Raw genomic sequence first — 17916 nt, 5'->3', positions numbered from 1 at the left:
GCAGTTCAAAAAATTGAAATTTAACTGTTTCCAGTAACACTGTATTGAACACACTTTGTTTACCCACTTTTTATCTTTTTTTCAACATTTTGCAATCTCTACTTTAAAACAAACATGTTTCGCATTAATGACAAAGTCAGACTCAGGTGACATTTAAAACAATGATTTTTGCCAAGAGACAATTCTTATTACGATGGTAACAACCAAGGCGTTTATTAAATTTCTTCGAAAAAAAAATGAACGTTGTATTGCATGGACTGAAAGCATTCTTTTGCTTAGTTGGATGTTAAATCTACGACGCTCTAAGCAGTTTCATTAGTTCTTTTGTCAAAATTTAACTTACAACTTTTTTGACGTCATAGTAATAATGCAATCACCATTCATCACTCGTCATACGGTAGATTTGCAGTTTTTTGGGGGAGTTGAAATATATTCAAACTTACAATAGAAGGCACAAGTTTGATTTCAATGTTTTTGTATAACCACTAAAACGCAAAAATGATCACTGTAAAAGTCGATATGCGATTAAATAGAAAGTTATTTTGATTATTCGCTATGATTTTAACTCTAGTTGCTAATAATCTCTTTATAGATTCCTCCAACTTCTAAATCACCATCTTTTCACCATGCTTCTTTATTACCAAGACAACAGCCAGAATGAAGATTACCACTATCAGACAGATACAGGAAATCAATGCAATCTTCCTTAGTCTTTCAATTCCTTGATTAACCTCTAAAAACCAAGAACGCGGCAATTTTAAAACCAAAAAACTGTGGATTAAAGACAGACAAATTATGACTGAACTACACTCAAATAAGACTAATTAAAACAACAAATAAGTCTAATAAAAACAAGCAACCAACGGCAGACATTTAAACACAAAGCTAGTTTATTAAACAAATCGTTTCTTAGAAAATCTGCAAAACTTGATTAGTTTTGTAGTGTGTGGGAACAAAAATATGTCTTACCGACACAAGTTTTGCCGTCTTCAATCAAGAAATATCCTTCAGGACAAAAACAATAAGCCACCCCAATGCTGTCTATCCCACACCTGTAAGAGCATTCCAGTTCGTCCTATAGATAAATATTTTTTAATGAAAGCCATTAAAATTAACAATAGCCTAATACATTTATTAAACAGAAAAAATAATTAAATTAAGTATATCCTCCTACCATATCACAAGCAAGTTGAGCATCACCAACACTATTAGGCTAGATGCAAGGACAAATGGTCCGAGTGATATTTTCTTTTCTGCTTCATTATTTTCGCCCATGATAGCTGACCTTTTGACTGGGGTATCCGTAGGTGGACAGTTCTAATGACAAAAAGTTTGCGTAATTGTGCATACATTAGAGTATTAGACCATAAGGTTTCAGGTGATAGCGAGGACAAACAAAAGTGCAGCAGCAAGAATACATTAAATCAGGGGTCGGCAACCACCGGCGGCCCGTTGCCGGTTCGTAGTATGGAATTGGGATGTGGGCCCTAGCCTACTTCAAAACTTCAATTAGATTCATAACTTATTTGTTACTGCTAGTGTGGCGAATTTTAATCACGTTCTATTTTTGACGCATCTTTTGAATACTTTACCTTCACACACGTATTTTCACGTTACTTTGTTATATTTGTTCGGATTATTACACACCTTCATGCACATAACATTCTTTACAGTTTATTATCCTGTGTTTCACTATTGTTTAGTCTGTATAATCGTTGTTATGTTTCGCCACTCATTTATTCACTTAATTGTTTTGTTTAATCGTTGTTATGTTTCGCCACTCATTTCTTCACCTAATTGTTTTGTTTAATCGTTGTCATGTTTCGCCACTCATTTCTTCACTTAATTGTTTTGCGTATTATTCTCACCACACAGTAGGCTATCCTCACTAAATGGTTCTTGTTACACATGATGCTTTTCCTGTGTTTTATACGTTCGCCTCATATGTGCCGTTTGCGTGTTCACCCTTGCTGGTTCCGCGATACCCGGATGTGCCTCTGGGAATCACGTGATTTGTTAATCAACGTGATTGGTGTGGTAAAACGTGCTTGAGAAGAAATCATGGTCAGTCTTCCTCTGGGCGCGGTGCGAGTAACACCGTGTTGTTTTATGTCGTGTATTGCTGGCGTTGACTTGTAGTGAAACTTGTCGAATTCGGAGTTGTTTTATTTGAAGGCTTTTTATCGTTGTATTTAAACAAGGCGCCCATTAGTGAAACCAGTTTGTGGTCTTTCTTTGGCTTAGTGGTGAGCCGTTATTGCAGGGTTCGGGCCGTTTCCGAATTAGGGAGGCAGTTTTGGTTTTAAGGTATAGAATTAGGTTTAAGGGGTTGATTGGAATTTAACATCGCCACTTGAAAGATCTTTTAGCCGAATTCCCAAAGCTGCCGAAATAATTCCGTAACACTAGAATCGACCAAAAACTTCTTACTATTTCGCAATTGTTGTTTTCGGTTGTTTCGCAGATGTTGATGATGCATGTAATCCACAACTCTTGCTCTGCATCTTAAACACCAGTCCAGCTGAATCCGAGGAATGAGAAACCGAATTCACGGGGGTCTGTCAAGTTGTAGATGACATTTCCATCCGCATCAAGAGGATCCGGTACTGGACAGCTGCAAAGAAAATTTAGGTTAATGAAAACTCGATTATCGAACTAAAATGAGCCTAAGTGCTTACCCTCCGATAATAACTGGATAAACGTTTTCAGTTTCGTTTTCAGCTGGTGCCACTTGACAAAGCATCCCCTAAGTAAGCTTATTAACATTTTTTGAATTGAGAAGAGCATTTTTTTATTTTTTGTTGTGGGCTATATCCTATGAGGCGCTGTTGTCGAATAAATTAGGCTGCCGCAACTTAATTCTTTCGACAACGGCGCCTTTAGGCCGTTTCGAAAAGAAACAAAAAACTTGCAGGATAGCTAACTTGGGGCAACTTAGCTATCTTGCAGCAACTTAGTTATCTTAAGTCGCAAATTAGCTATCTTTCTGAAACTTAACTTATTCGACAACGGCGCCCCATAATATCCTACCTGCAAAACCATGTTGGTGTCAGGCCCCACATCAATCCTGACAGCGATGTAAACAGGCGATCCAATTGTAATTGCTTGTTGAATTTCCACTGTACCAAAGCCAGCCGATGTGTAACGAGCCATTTCCATAGTAAATGAAGACGATGTTTTCCCCAAGTTCACTTCAACGTGACTACAGAAGCAGAATACTTTTGTCAATACTAATGACTAAATTACAGCCACAGTTACGAAATCCCAATCGGCCTTATAATAAGGTTTGCCCAGCAAGACACAGAAATATTGACCTATTTTACAGTCTATACATTTCCGCGTTACCAGTGGTCATGATTGATCTTTTATAACAAGTAAAGTAACCGGGCTGTAAGGGATCAGGATTAGTTAGACCTAGTCTTTAAAGACAAGCTATAAGCACGTGAAATAAACTTGATATTCTGAACTACATGTCATTTTAATATATATTTTACATCAACTAGTGAAACTAAAGTTGTTTTAGATTTTGTCTAGATAAGAAAAGGGCAATTACGGCCTATCAGACCTGATAGTCGCCAACAGAGGTTGATCCAAAGTCACAAGTCCAGTTCTCGGATAAGAACATTGGAACTCTACGACCGATGTTTCCTCAGTTCGAGTAATTATTTGCGTCGATGAGTCACCCAACAGTACCTTGTACGTCACCACGATTTCAGTGTCGCTGCTCTGCAATTAGACGACAGTATACAGTTTAAGAACTTTTGTTGAATTTACGTTGCTGTACTAAGCAAAGTTGACAAAAAATTGAAATAATTCAATTTTTAAAAACACATATAAGGGTGCTAGAATATTGTTTAGCAAACCAAATCATTACTATGGCGTCCCACTTTTATTAACCACTTGGAACTGAATTTTAACTTTAAAGTTATTAGGCAATTGGGAATTGTAAATTGTGAATTGGTCTTACATTGATATTTGCGGAACATTGTTGTATTCCACTTTGGAACTCCATGTTGTATTGGTCTGTTTCGTTGTCGAAAATAGCAAAGCAATTATTCAGTGGTGCCGAATCGTCACCGACCAACGCAATTAGATCACCAGCTGCAGGGAGCAAAGATCGGACAAAACTGCCCGGGAGGCTGTGGAGACATAGGTTTACAAATAAGAAAAATAATAATAATGTAAACCATTTATGAAGTACCAAACAATTGTTACTCTTTGAAAGAGCAAGAACCTATTAAAATCACTAACCTTGCCGAAACGCCATTCGTTGAACAATTTGTTGTAATATCTAAAAAGAATACCTTGTTTAAATAAGGGTCGAAGGTTATTAGTTATTATGCTTTATAAGATTGCTAAACAGTGGCTTGTACAACACCTTCCAGAAGTTGCTTGTTATATTTGATCTTTTCAGCTCCATTATTTTTCAAAAACCTAAGTCATTACATATTTTGCTTGTTTAAGGACTATTTTGTACCACCTGGACCATCAGGACCGTTGCAGTTGGCTTCGTCATCGTCAAAGTCATAGCAATCATGAAATCCATTGCATACATACTTTTGTGGAAGACAATAACCAGATCGACATTCATACTCATCAGGTTCACAACCTCCTACAATGTTTAAGTGCAAACAAAAACACGACAAGGTAAGGTTAGCAATCTAAAAAAGTTTTTGTGCAACTTAGTTTTTGACAGCAAAGCAAAACCGCTGTCCATTGTAAAAAAATATTTACAGGATAATACAAGCACCAAGTTATGACAGTTGCGCATAGGTGAATATGCTTCTCGTAATATTAAATAAGTTACGTTGTATTTTACACTGTCATAAATGCGTTGCAGGGTACTAAATATTTCACCACCAGTGGCCTTCGCGGTTTTAGCAAGTCAGTTCCACAGCAAACACATGGCAATTAAATAGCTGCCAGACGCGCTTGGACCTCGTAACAGCCCGGGCTTTGTACTTTTAACTCGTGTCCAAATTTGTTTTAAGTCTGATTAAGCCCTGAAGTTAAGTTTGTTGAATGAACATGAAGTTGTGCGGCCGGATTACAGTAGTACTAAATGCATCAATACTACAAACAGTGTGCAAATACGATACAAGAGGTATGAATACAGTATTGTTCCAAGGTACATTTCATAAACCTTAAACCTTTTAAATTCAAGCGTTTTATGTCTAAAACTGTGTCGTTTTTTAACGCCAGGTCTGAACCATAGTATAAAGTTGTGGTTTGTGAGGTTATCTCCACAAGACCAGGCTCTTCCTATAATAGGGTTCTATACGAAATGTTAAAATGCGTCAATCTCTTTCCGAAGTTACGTGATAAAATAGTGGTCTCTTACCAGTGCAAGAACTTTCAAAATTGCCGCCACATCCAAATCTGTCTGAGCAAGCAAAGTGTATACCCGAACATTCAAAACCATGGCAGTTAACTTGATGGGCGGTGCAGTTATCAGCATCTGCAGGCAAAATAAGAGATAACAAACTTGTGCGAAATTTTCGTATACACATGAAGCAGCCAGTATTGGAGCTTACCAACTATAATATCACTTTCATTGCAGTTAACTTCATCGTCTCCGTGTTGACAGTCCCAATGCCTGTCGCAACGGTACGAGAGTGGAATACAAGCCCCGGAAGCGCACATAAACTCATCAGGTTCGCATTGACCTAAATTGGAACTGTACTGTTATACTCTATGCAAGGTTAATTTGACCGTAAAATTCAAGCCCAGGATAAACTTTTCATCGCAAAAGTTGTAAAACTTATTATCTATTGTATAAGATAAAGTAGTTCGTTATACCTAGTCGATTGATCGAAGTTTTCACACCGAAACCAGAAAAAAGAAACCCGAGGTACACTTGATTGCCAAAATACTGCATTTTTAATTTACAGTAACTTTGGGTTAGTTTCGGGCTTGTTTCTGATTTCCATGTGGTTGCTCCTTTTTGCGTGGTTTTGACTCAGTTTTAGAGGATATAACCTGACAATACTAATTACAAGTGTTCTGCATCAGAATACTGTAAAGGTATACAACATGGCACCAAATAGCAATAACATTAGCCTACATGTTTAGATGTAGATATTCAATTCGGTTGACTTTACCATTTTTAGTAATTTATATTTAGGCTAACATACAAATATGTTGTGACGTTTAAAATTGCCTGGCCGCGGCCCAGCAGTGCCGGTCCGCGAGGAGTTCGTTACCGACATTCCTCGTGCATCCCGGGGAAGATCCCGGGGGAAATGATTTAGGCGTTTTCATTGCTAAACATTTGTGTGTGTTTTTTTCAATGCCGGTCCGCAATAAAATTTCATTTTCAAAAACGGTCCGCAGTGCAAAAAATGTTGCCAAACCAAGGTTTTTACGAGAAAAATCGGTAGGGCTACTAACAAAAGAAATCACAAGAGGCGAAGTTTGCTAAATGGCGGCAAATGACATAAAAAGAACACTTATTTACGACAGTGGTCGGCAACCGCCGGTCCGCGGCACGGTACCGGTCCGCGAGGAGTTCGTTACCGGGCCGTATAGTTTTTCAGGTTAAATGCTATAAAACATTTTGCCCATGTATCCCGGGCATGATAAACTAATTTAAGCATTTTTATAGCTATATATTTGTAGTTTTTTGAAGACCGGTCCGCGATAAAATTTTAGTTTCAAAACCGGTCCGCAGTGCCAAAAAGGTTGCCGACCCCTGATTTACGACAAGACTGGAAAAGAGTTAACCTGACATAAGGAACTAATATAGGTTGGTGTCAGTCAGGCCTATTGTTTTTATAAACCTTATTCCAAATAGTCCTAGCCATCATCATTTTGACACAGCTTGCTTTTAAATGTTCGCAAAAAATTTGCGCCATCCACAGCTTTTTTTCTGATGTTAATTCATACATACGCGGACAAGCAAAAAAGTATATTCGGTGTTTATACGCTTCTTAGAGTTGTAAGAAAGCTGTTATTAAGTTGTAAACACAGACATTTAAATTCCTCTCAGGAAAAATGCACGTCTAGTGAAACCCAACAAATGTCCGACTAGTGTGATAAAATAACAACCCAAAAATTCTTACCGTGGCAAATGGGTTGTTCGTCAACTGGCGGACAGACATCGGTATTGCACATATTGTGGTTTAGCTTACACTCTCCTGAGGGAAAACATTGGAATTCATGATATCTGCAACCCTCGGAAACTAAAAGCAAAGAAAGCAAGACATACACAACTATCGTGCTCATTTTAAGTTTACACGTAGCAGCTTCATTACAAATATAGTTCATAAACTGTGCGTCGCGACGCCCTGGTGCGTCGTTTTTGTTTTGTTTTTCTTTTTTTAAGAGCGTCGCAGAATAGTTCCGTTTCGTGACGTTTTGTTGTTGTATCAATAAACACAACTTTAATAATAAGTTCCCTCATTAACTTTTATTTGCTGGTGCATCGCAAGCCCAGAAAACTTTTTCAGAGACTTCGCAACAAAAAAAAGTTTGAGAACCACTGCATTAAAATACAAACGTATAATCATTATTGTTAATGTTATTCTCATTTGCCAGTAATTTCTAATTTCTAATTATTCCTGACTTTCCTTACTACAACTTGTGTTGCAATCGATTGCGTTGGGTGACGTAACAATTACCTGTCAGTTTTGTGTGATAACGTAACGTGGTTAGTTTATTTCGTCACTGACATCCGTGAAGCACGTTGCCACTTGAAAAGCCGTGTTTTTTCGTAAACCATAGCTATTGGTGGGTCGATTTGTAAACATGTGTTTACGGCTACCAAAAGCCAATTATTTTAAAGGTGAAATATAATTGATGTGGATTGAACTACAATGGCCTAATATGCTATTAATACCATAATTGACCAATTGTAATGAAATCATGTCATAAACTTTTAGTGCAAGTTTCTGATAGAAAATGATCGAAAAATGACCTTTTAATCAACATTACGGTACGGTTGTACGGTCATGTGGAGGAGCGTATCATCGTACTTCTTCTTTCTTAGCGTACCGCACTTTTATAATTTTTGCTGCGTACCATACTAAAGTAACGTACCGTATGGTTCAATCGAAACAAAAGTTGGTCGTTAATAGCACAACCTTAAACACTTTACTAAAGCAAAAAAGTAGAATATATTTTCTTGGTTATAAAACTTAAAACTACCTGGACAGTTATCTTCGTCGTCCTGACCTATGCAATCATATCGTCGGTTACATTTCATATATAAAGGTATGCAGGCTCCAGATGCACATTGGAATTCATCAACTGCGCAATTTCCTACAAAAACGAATGGAATTATATGATTGTTTTGCAAAAAAATAAAAAATATGATAATGATACTACAAAGTCTTCCCACCCCACTGGTTCCCAATCTGACAACCATTATAGCCTAGCAGTGGGTCACAGTGCTGTGTTTCGAGATAAAAAAGAGCCTTTGCTTTTACGGTTTTTATCTTTCGTGCGTTTCTCATCTTTCACTGCGTGTTGACACTTCACATCAGTCGGTTCAGTCAAATGATCGTGTTTGTGAAGGAACTATTTTTCCGCTTTCCCTATAGGGATATATATTAATAGATGGAAGTCTAACACGTCTTGCTACATACCTTAGGGTGCTTATGTAACGCGCCTTTTTAGTTCGGTATAGACCTGCAGTTAAACAGTTGTTGCAAAGTTTATTTACAGTATAAAATCGGACATATAAAAGTCGACGGGTAAAACACCTCTGACCGTCATCACCACCAACCACGACTCACACGTGCATTCCCTGCCACGTCGAGTATCGCCACTTACAGAAGGAGCACTGGGGGCGCCACAGAGCACATGTGACGCAATAATTATGTAACACACTCCCCCCTCCACAAAAAGTAGAATATCCACATTCGATAGTACATATACGTACAGGGGCGAAGTTCGGAAATGCAACTACATTAGGCCACTGTTTTACATTTGTCAACACAATCTTATAAAAAGAGATTGAACTTAACTCACATGAAATAATAAATTGACATAGAATAAACGATGAATTGACACAGAATAAATAAACAAACAAGGTGGTAAGTGCAAGTATAGAACAATTATAACTTAATGAAAACAACTACAATGTGAAAACAATTACAAAACATATGACGTAGTGAACAAAGAAGAAAGCATTGATGTGCAAAAATTGAAACACCATGTCGTAACACAAAAAAGGACAAAGCACAAGAAAACCGTCAAACAAAAACAATACATAAATTTAATTTATGCAAACAAGACATTAATTTAGTTTGCTTTTGACTACAAATAAGGTGCATTTACTGGTAACAAGGTGCACAACTTTTGACTACAAACAAGGTGCATTTAGTGAAATATTTAAACAACACATACAAGTAAACACATACAATTATTGAATCTCAACGGCGGGGTAAAATGTAGGCCGACGAACATTACGCCGTGGTCTTGTATGCACGCGCTCTGCACACTGTGGCGTATTTTTACGTGGTGCAAAGTACGCTCCTAGGGGCGTAAAATTATGCACATTCTTGTGTTTTTCGACCATCTGTTCGCCATCGTCCACATCCTCGTGATCGTAACTGTTGTGTCGACTAAAATCGCCCCTACTCGGTTTTAGCCTATTGAAATGCACAACCTGTTCTTTTCCTCGGTGATCTCTTATCGTGTAGTTTACTGGTGAATTGACACGTACAACGGTATAGGGGCCCTTGTACGGCATGTGGAATTTAGTCTTCTCATCTGTTCTGAGGACTTGATCGCGGAGCAGAACCACATCGCCGATACCATAGGTCACATTTTGAGCTCTTTTGTCATACCGTTCTTTCATCTGTCTTCTTCGATGATCGAGTAGCCGCTTCACAACATCGTGGACAAGACGCATTCTCTCCTGGAGATCTGTAACATTACGAGTTGTGGGTTGAACTAAAGGGTTACCCTGTAATAAGTCAGCAGGTAGGCGTAACTCCCTTCCGGTCAACAGGTGATGGGGAGAAATGCCAGTTTCTTCATATCTGCTGGCATTGTAGGTTGCACATATGGACGACAAGGATTCATTCCAACTTTTCGGATCTTTCTGTATCCTTTGTGTGTGGTTGGCAATCCTCCAAGAATGTCGATTTCAATTCTTTGCATTGGCTCGTTCTCAGTGGACGGTACTAACGGGGCTCGGGGTTTTCGTGCTGGAAGCTTTCGAATGTCACACGTTGGACATGAAACAGTAAGTTTCAACAAACTTGTTCATTCTCGGCCAATCAAATCGAGTTGAAACCCTTCCTAAGGTACGTTGCATTCCCATGTGGCCACCACCATGTTGGTGATCGTGCAGAAGGGACAGTACCTCATTACGCAAACTCACAGGCACCAACAGTTGCGTATATTTGCCGAGCGGCTCCTTTTCACATCATAAGTCTCCTTTGACTGCCAAAGCCACCGAAGTGAAGCATGATCCGTACGCAATAAGAAAGGCTTGTCGAGGTAGCATTGAAACTGCTTTACAGCATACACCACAGCTAGAAGTTCTTTTCTTGTCGTGGAATAGTTTTTCTCGCACTTTGTGAGAGACCTTCCACCAAATGCAACCGGATGCTCGCTTCCGTTTACAATCAAATGCCATAACGTTGAACTGGAATAAGCCACGGTGACATGTAAAAGCAGTCTTTTCTTTATCTTGATCGTCGACAGCAATTTGCCAGTATCCGGAGTTCAAATCTCAGATAATCTGTTTAGCTCAGTCGCATGAAGTCCAAGGTTATCCACTTGTAATTCCTGTAACAGCTTTAAGACATCGTTGTCACGGACATTCATCATCTGTTTTTCGGTTTTGGACGAGTCGCACGTGACCACCTTCGACCGAGGTAACCATGCTGGAGGGGCAAACCTCGTATTTGTTCACAACGTCTTGATTGCCTTCGGCGTACACGTCACAGCGAGCAAGCTCCGCTTTCCACTGAACAGAACCTGTAACTTCAACTGGTCTCGGTAATAATGGAAGCGTACCAGCGCCCGCAGTCAGGGTCATGTGTTCGTAATTTACTATACAGCGATGTTCTTGCAAGTAATCCAGACCAAGTATACAGGAGTCCGCCAACTGTGGAGATACCAGCACCCGAAACGCTGCTTCAACCCCCGCTACTTTCACCCGAAGAGTTGTGATCCCATCCAGGTCGATCGGTTTACCATTGGCCCCCACAATTGTGTACATGCTTGGGCCAGATGACAGCGTGCAACCAGACAAGCGATTAAACAAGGAACGCGAAATTACAGTCACTGCAGCGCCAGTGTCAATTAGGGCATACACTGGGTGTGAATTTAGGCTAATCACAGAATAGCGACGTAGTTCTTGTGATAACGTGTCAATTCGGTACACGTCTCGTGAGAACCTAGGTTGATTAGAAATTGGCTCGTCGGTACTCTGTCTCTGGAAATAAGAGGCTTGACCGGTATAGTGTCTTTCTCGGCAATTTGCCCGAATATGACCTGGCTTGCCACATTGAAAGCATACAGGTTTGCTATTTGTACGGTTCTTACTGACAATAGAACCAACCTGTTGCTTGAGGTCTTGAAGCTCAAGGCGCAATTCTCCAATCAGCTTCAGCAACGCAGTTTGGCTTGATGAAGACTGTTCATTGGACACAGCCGCACATACACCTGTATTCTTGGGACCTTCTGGAAAAGAATCAGATTGATCTAAAACAATTTTACAGGCTGCTGAAAAAGATGGTTTCTCTTTACAGAGGTTTTCTTTCATAATTTTGTCAGCTAAAAGACGATTTTTTAAACCTCGGGTTAGTGCCAAGTAACAAAATTCTTCTCTCAAATCGTCATTATCCGGACATGCTGCTTGACCCAGCCTAAAAAGTTCCATAACAAATCTTCTGTCGGATTCATCGAACGTCTGCGTTCTTACCAGCAAGTCTTGCTTCGCCTTGTTTCTGAAAGCAGTGCCGCCGGTCACTTTAGTTGCAAGCGCCTTCAAGTCCGTATAATCAGCACTGTACAGGTCACTGCCGTTGGCTTGCTTCATATCAAAGATTACCTCTTCTGGCAAGCTTGCCAAAAGTGCGTGGCGCTTTGCCGCGTCGTTTGCATCCACGCTTTGGCAGAAACTTTCAAAGCTTGCCAGAAAGTGTAAAAAGTTGCCACCTTTATCAAAACGCGGTGGGGGATAATAAAAGTTCATCCTGACGGATTAAAATGTCTAAAAAAGGTGTAAAAATTCCTCTCCCTGCAACAACTGATACAGGTCCTGGCGTGCTCGCCAATTTTGTAACGCGCCTTTTTAGTTCGGTATAGACCTGCAGTTAAACAGTTGTTGCAAAGTTTATTTACAGTATAAAATCGGACATATAAAAGTCGACGGGTAAAACACCTCTGACCGTCATCACCACCAACCACGACTCACACGTGCATTCCCTGCCACGTCGAGTATCGCCACTTACAGAATGAGCACTGGGGGCGCCACAGAGCACATGTGACGCAATAATTATGTAACACTTAGACATTATAATGTTTTACAAAACACAACTAAAGACAGATCGACAAGTGGCGGCATTAAAGATATTAAAACGTTTTTTTAATTCTCACCGTTACAATCCTGCTCATCCAAATTCCCGTCACAGAGTGCAAATCCGTCGCATTTACTCTGCAGATTGATACAAGGAAACACAGATGAGCAATAAAACTGGTTGTTTGGGCATGGCTGACTTATACCTGTAAAAGAATCGAGTCTTTCTGTGGTCGGTCACCAGTTCCAGTTTGTGTGACATCACCATCCTGGACATTATGGTCTGGTCCAGATTTAAATAAACTCACCACGATTTTGTAAAGTATAGATTTAAAACAATTCTTTTGAACCAAAAACTGAGCTGAGAAATAGCCGTAAAAATACAAAAAAACATTAAAAGAAACCAGCCTACGCATTAATTCGCTATTTGCAGTCATCTGTAAGTAAATTTTGTGGCACACAATGGCTAACTTACAAGTTTTTAATCGAATGCTGTATTGAGACTTAAAAATAAGGCTCATTTGGTTGTTTAACTTGACAAGTGACAGAAAATTTTGGTATTAATTGTAACTTTCCCAATATTAAGTGCAGTAAAGGTCTATTGTTAATATGGGGTAAAAAAATGCGTTTACCAATAAACAGACAGTCTTTTAGTGTCGACGTGTTAAACAGCATTGTTGGAAAACACGTAACCCCCAATCGCTTACAATTTTTAGCGGCCAAAATCAGAAAAACGTAAATAAACAAATTTCAAACAAACAACCTTGTACATACTACACCATAATGCATGAATACAACTGCTGTTATTAGTATTCTTGATGTAAACTTTAATTTATATTAAGCAGTGTTCTTACCTTGTTTAATGAAAAATGTGATGAAGATGGGAAGAAACTTCCAGCGCAAAAACGCCATAGTTATTTGTACATATTTTTCCTGTCACCAAACACAGACCTACTTTCTACACAAAAAAACAAACATAACAAACACACACAAAAATCATACATCTTTAAATAATTGAACATAAAACACAGACTAACAGCCATTAACGCAATCAAAGTTATACTTGGAGACAGTAGCTTTTTCAAACGTTTGCTCTGCCACTATAAACCGTAGAGATGCTGCTCCGGGTACAGGTGTGACTATTTAGTTAGTATCTGGATGGTCTCTTACGGCACCTGCGATATAAAAAACGGATATCGGACCCTGCGCATCAATTGAATTAAACTAATGCTGAATCATAATGCTGATTAACACGCATTTTTGCTTGTGCATGGGAGGATGTGTTACATTACACCAGTGTTGCTTCTTGTTTCTATACCGCCTCATTAACACCATGTTGCTTTTAAAACGCCTCCAATAATAAGATTAATAGATATAATTTGGTGACGGTTTAGACTCATAAAATGATAGCAGATAGTATAAAAAATATGTCAGATAGTGTGAAAACCTTTACCAAATTGCTAACGAAAGACATACGTGCTGATTTTTCCCAATTGATCATTTACTTTTCAGCGCCCCCAATAATTATGCTGCAAAGGTCCCAGAGTGCACTAGCGCCCACTTTATAAAGTACTATGACGAAGAGGCACTCACAACTTGTTTGTCCCCCTCAGCCAAATCTGTTTTGTCCCTCAGCCAAATAACTTTATACAGTTTTTTTTTTCACAATTCAAATACATTCAACCGGACTGCTGCAAGCTTAAAAATGTCTTGGCGATATGCCTAGACAGGTTGCACAAGAAAAAGAAGATGCCAAATGATAAAATGTGAGCCTTAAACGATTTCATAAGCAAAAACTAATGTGCAACAGAAAAATAAATAGTGAAGTATAGTTGAGGTGATAAAATAATGGTCTACTGTGCATTAAACATTATTAAACATTAGAATATGCCAGGACATTATAATTTACCACATACATCGGCAGTTTGTAACGATATTGTGACTCACTTGTATCATGCCTTCCGTTCCTACATCGCCTTTTGTTATGCGACCTAGTTTAAACAGGTTTTGTTTAAACACTCTGTAATGCTTTAACAGTCAGTGTAACTGTGTTGATTGTTACAAACTCCCATGAGGTGGTTTGTGCAAATACCCTTGTACATGTTATACCCTTTTGTGGTTCTATTTTTTAATTTGTTAGAACCGAAAGAACCACTGGGCGAGTTAGTGCAACCGTGAAGGTATATTGGGCCGAGTTTAAGTTTGAATCACACTCGTGCCGATCACACTCGTGCCGTATTTTCCTTTCGATATACTTTGGCCAGTAATGTGCACACTAGCAGGTGTGGTGTACAATAGCAGGTTTGTGGTGTTAAAAATGAATCACAATTGTAGGCTGTTTTTAGGACTTATACTTAATAACGAACTTAATCCAAGCCATGGTGCTTACTGTATGCCATCAAAATAACGTTACCAAATGAAATTGCTTTACATTTTATTAGTTATTGAATGAAATCGGTCAGTATTGGTTTGGAAGGTCAGTTGAGTAAATTTATTCTCGAGTCTCGGCGATCTCTTCTGGTGAAAGATCATCGTTGTCAATTTCGATGTTGTCCATTTCTTCTGCATCTTCGACATTGTCCTCAGCAGCTTCATCTATAATACACTTTGGTTTAAAATCGTTTGGATACGACCGAATCGTGAAGCGATGTTTGTAATAAAGTGCACATTAAAGTAAACTTGTTTTCTTTTCGTTTTAATATCGTACATTTTCGAACAAGAACCGTTTGAAAACATACCTTTTGTAACATACTTGTGCAACTGTATGTATATACACACATTTTTCGCGAGGTGCAGAGTTTCTTTTTAATTTAGTGCACAATGCACCAAAGTAGACATGCCTTTGGTGAAGCAAGTACAAGACTTAATTATTTAAATTATTGTCGAGCACGCTTAGCGCTCTGAAATTTAAGTTTGTTGAGAAATGATATCTCACCTCCTACACATCGTCGTCGTCGCCTCCAGATAAATCGTCGTCGCCTGGCCACATATCGTCGACGCCTGGCCACATATCGTCGTCGCCGTCTGGCACACCATATACCTTCAGATTCATCAAACATGGTGCAGAGCAGCCCGATAAGGAGGAGAGTGAGCAAAAGCTTGTTCATCTGCAAAACATCGCATAGGGATGTTAAATGCTTGATTTGACTCATATGTCACAAAACCAGCTTCAACTTACCTTGTATGCTTAGTTGTGCTAGTGACAAAATAAGTGCCTGATTAGTTTAATCCACAGATATTTATACACTTATACATATGTTGTAAGTACTGGGCGTGGCAATATTCATGTAAACAACAGCCGTTGGAAAGGATGTGGAAACGTCTGTAGCCACAACATTAACTTTCCATGTAAACATATGTTTCCACGACAGCAGCAGCAAAAGTTATCGCCGAGTACTAATGCATACATGTAAAATACGTAAACTAAACCTATATTAATTACATTTTTATTAGATGTTTTATATTATACAGTGGACGCGAGTAGCACGACAAATATCAGTATAATTAACTAAGCGCGCTGCACATGGTGTTAAAAGTAGCTTGGCGTTTGGGTTTTAACGAGTAACTCAATTGTGTTGTTGTTTTTTCACGTACCAAAAGAAAATGACATTAAATTAAGTTTCAAACCCAAAGTACACCCATTTTGTCCACTTTTCTAAACTTTGTTTAGCTGATAACTCAATGTCAAAATTCTTCACCGTCACTCATATCACTCCCAAAGCAATTTCCAACGGACTTCCGAATAAGCAATTCCTGTTGCTTGTTTTGTACCATATGCATATGTTGTCACTGTGTGGTTTCAACAGATCGACATTTAAATGCTACTAAAACCGCTTTATGCTACGCTAGCTAGCATTAACTTCGAGTATTTTGGTCACCTCGTCAAGGCCTGTACGTGTAAGTGGTTACAGGCTGTAACCATGGTTAAATTATAAAGTTGTTTCATTTTAAATCTTTTAGGTTTAAAGACCGTATTTATATCAACATGTTTAGCAGGGCAATCGCAAATAAACAGTACGGGAAAATCCTCTTCAGTTACAAGTCTAGATGAACTAAAACGTTGGCGAAAAACGGAGTCCTTTTCGAAAAAAATGTGGTAAAATAAGAAGTGCTCTCGAAATCATTTAAATACTGACATGTGCATATTTATAGTGATCGATTACCATATCAAGTATTTATACACATGTAACATAAATAACAGAGATTCTCAATTCATTAGGAATCCAAGGCGGACAAGTACCCTTGCGTACCTGCGCCCGATACGTTCGGTATATTCTGGCGAAACGGCTTAACAGCATATCTCAAAAAGGTAACTTGTGATTTTTTGTGTTATTAACCTATCAAAACCCACGGCAAAGGAAACTGGGCCGCCAGCAAAAAACGTCCAGTCACAGTAAAAGCTTTATTTTTTAAATATATTTTGTCCCTTAATGAGAAGCAAATCAGTGACTGCCCCACAAAGTTGATAATTTACTTATGTGGTTCTTTCTTTTTATCGCCTTGATGGCGCATGTGCTGAGGTCTCGATTGTACACGCCAGGCCTCAAAAGCAGCGGATATGTATTGTTGCGCTGTCTTTTAATTAGTAGAGGGCGTGACTCTATGCGCCCAGACAGCACAGCAGTGGTGATCGCTTAAATTCCTAGAAAGGTTCTCAACGCGCCTTTCCTCGCGTTCAACAACTCCAAGGCACCAAGAGCCAAAATAACGAATTCTTTTATTAAGGCAATTCAGGACAGAGATGGCGCTCAAGGCTTCAGCAGCAAGACGAGCACAAAGGCAAATGCGGTTTCTGCAAATATGCACTAATTTAGTTAAGGGAACATAGGGTTTAACAAGAGTCTTTAGAAAAGGGCCACCAAGGACTTTCGACCCGCCTTTTCGTTTGTGAAAACATATAACCTTTTCAATATTGTAAGCATTCGTAGGTTTGGGACTGATTATTACTTTCTGGCCGGTAGAAAATTTAACTACAGTATGTTGTCCAATAAAGCGATTGATATAACCGAGGGGGGGTATTGGCGGCCGTTTGTGAACAAAGGATTTGCGATGCGGCCGCCCCAGGAAAAAAGGTTGTGCACCTCCGGTTTAGAACATGACTTAAGCTTATATCCTGCGGGTGTGTTATTTAGCATTTTCTGGGTCACATGGCCTCTTGAAAACACACAATGTCTACTGGAATGAGTAGTACACTGTCTTCTAGTTCGAATATAAACATAAACTCGTTTTACGAAAAAGAAAAAAAAACTTAAATCTTACAAAAACTTGTCAAATAAATTTTTCTAACATCTTAATGCAATTAAATCATAAAAACAAAAATAATACCTAGTTCTAACATAACCTTACCACTATGGCTGCAGAAACATGACGTCGTGGTATAGTGGAAGTGATTTGCAACTTCAGAAGATATTTTTTTAAATTTGCTTTGACAATTACCA

General features: G+C 38.9%; 2 protein-coding genes and 1 long non-coding RNA gene across 6 annotated transcripts; all 3 read right to left on the bottom strand.

Annotated features, from left to right (window-relative positions):
- Positions 1-58: 58 nt before the first annotated feature.
- Positions 59-13685, bottom strand: LOC145204937 (uncharacterized). Of its 4 annotated transcripts, none has more exons than XM_080077573.1 (16): positions 13333-13685; positions 12559-12684; positions 8146-8259; positions 7062-7181; positions 5535-5666; positions 5342-5458; positions 4481-4612; positions 4252-4291; positions 3968-4139; positions 3566-3726; positions 3031-3202; positions 2679-2746; positions 2431-2614; positions 1175-1317; positions 970-1075; positions 59-733 (listed from the first exon to the last, which is right to left on the bottom strand). In XM_080077573.1, exons 1-13 carry the CDS (start codon positions 13388-13390, stop codon positions 2506-2508), a joined length of 1521 nt encoding a protein of 506 aa, XP_079933699.1. In that variant the 5' UTR covers positions 13391-13685; the 3' UTR covers positions 59-733; positions 970-1075; positions 1175-1317; positions 2431-2505. The 4 variants fall into 4 exon arrangements, with proteins under 4 accessions (XP_079933699.1, XP_079933681.1, XP_079933689.1 ...); XM_080077555.1 differs by having other exon boundaries at positions 12559-12616; positions 12685-13400; XM_080077563.1 differs by lacking the exons at positions 59-733; positions 970-1075; positions 1175-1317; positions 2679-2746 and having other exon boundaries at positions 2554-2614; positions 12559-12616; positions 12685-13400.
- Positions 8610-12417, bottom strand: LOC145204992 (uncharacterized). The gene is made up of 2 exons (XM_080077618.1): positions 11519-12417; positions 8610-11392 (listed from the first exon to the last, which is right to left on the bottom strand). Exons 1-2 carry the CDS (start codon positions 12152-12154, stop codon positions 10766-10768), a joined length of 1263 nt encoding a protein of 420 aa, XP_079933744.1. The 5' UTR covers positions 12155-12417; the 3' UTR covers positions 8610-10765.
- Positions 13686-14895: 1210 nt separating the features above from the next.
- LOC145205002 (uncharacterized) lies at positions 14896-15919 on the bottom strand. Its single transcript, XR_013853574.1, has 3 exons — positions 15657-15919; positions 15414-15585; positions 14896-15073 (listed from the first exon to the last, which is right to left on the bottom strand). It is a non-coding gene; the product is annotated as an uncharacterized LOC145205002 (long non-coding RNA).
- Between the last annotated feature and the right edge of the window lie 1997 nt (positions 15920-17916).

The sequence above is a fragment of the Phallusia mammillata genome, chromosome 1 (assembly GCF_965637545.1).
Source record: "Phallusia mammillata chromosome 1, kaPhaMamm4.hap1.1, whole genome shotgun sequence".
NCBI lineage: Eukaryota > Metazoa > Chordata > Ascidiacea > Phlebobranchia > Ascidiidae > Phallusia > Phallusia mammillata.
Note: the sequence above shows the minus strand (reverse complement) of the source record. Positions and strands in the feature narration are given on the sequence as shown.

Coding starts and splice junctions, on each gene's coding strand:
- LOC145204992 (XM_080077618.1), bottom strand. CDS start 12,154: ATGAACTTTTATTATCCCCCACCGCGTTTTGATAAAGGTGGCAACTTT. Junction 11,393..11,518: donor TTCAAGACCTCAAGCAACAG/GTTGGTTCTATT, acceptor TCTTATTTCCAG/AGACAGAGTACCGACGAGCC.
- LOC145204937 (XM_080077555.1), bottom strand. CDS start 12,999: ATGAGCCTTATTTTTAAGTCTCAATACAGCATTCGATTAAAAACTTGT. Junction 12,617..12,684: donor AAGACTCGATTCTTTTACAG/GTATAAGTCAGC, acceptor ATCAATCTGCAG/AGTAAATGCGACGGATTTGC. Junction 3,727..3,967: donor AATGTTCCGCAAATATCAAT/GTAAGACCAATT, acceptor GTCTAATTGCAG/AGCAGCGACACTGAAATCGT.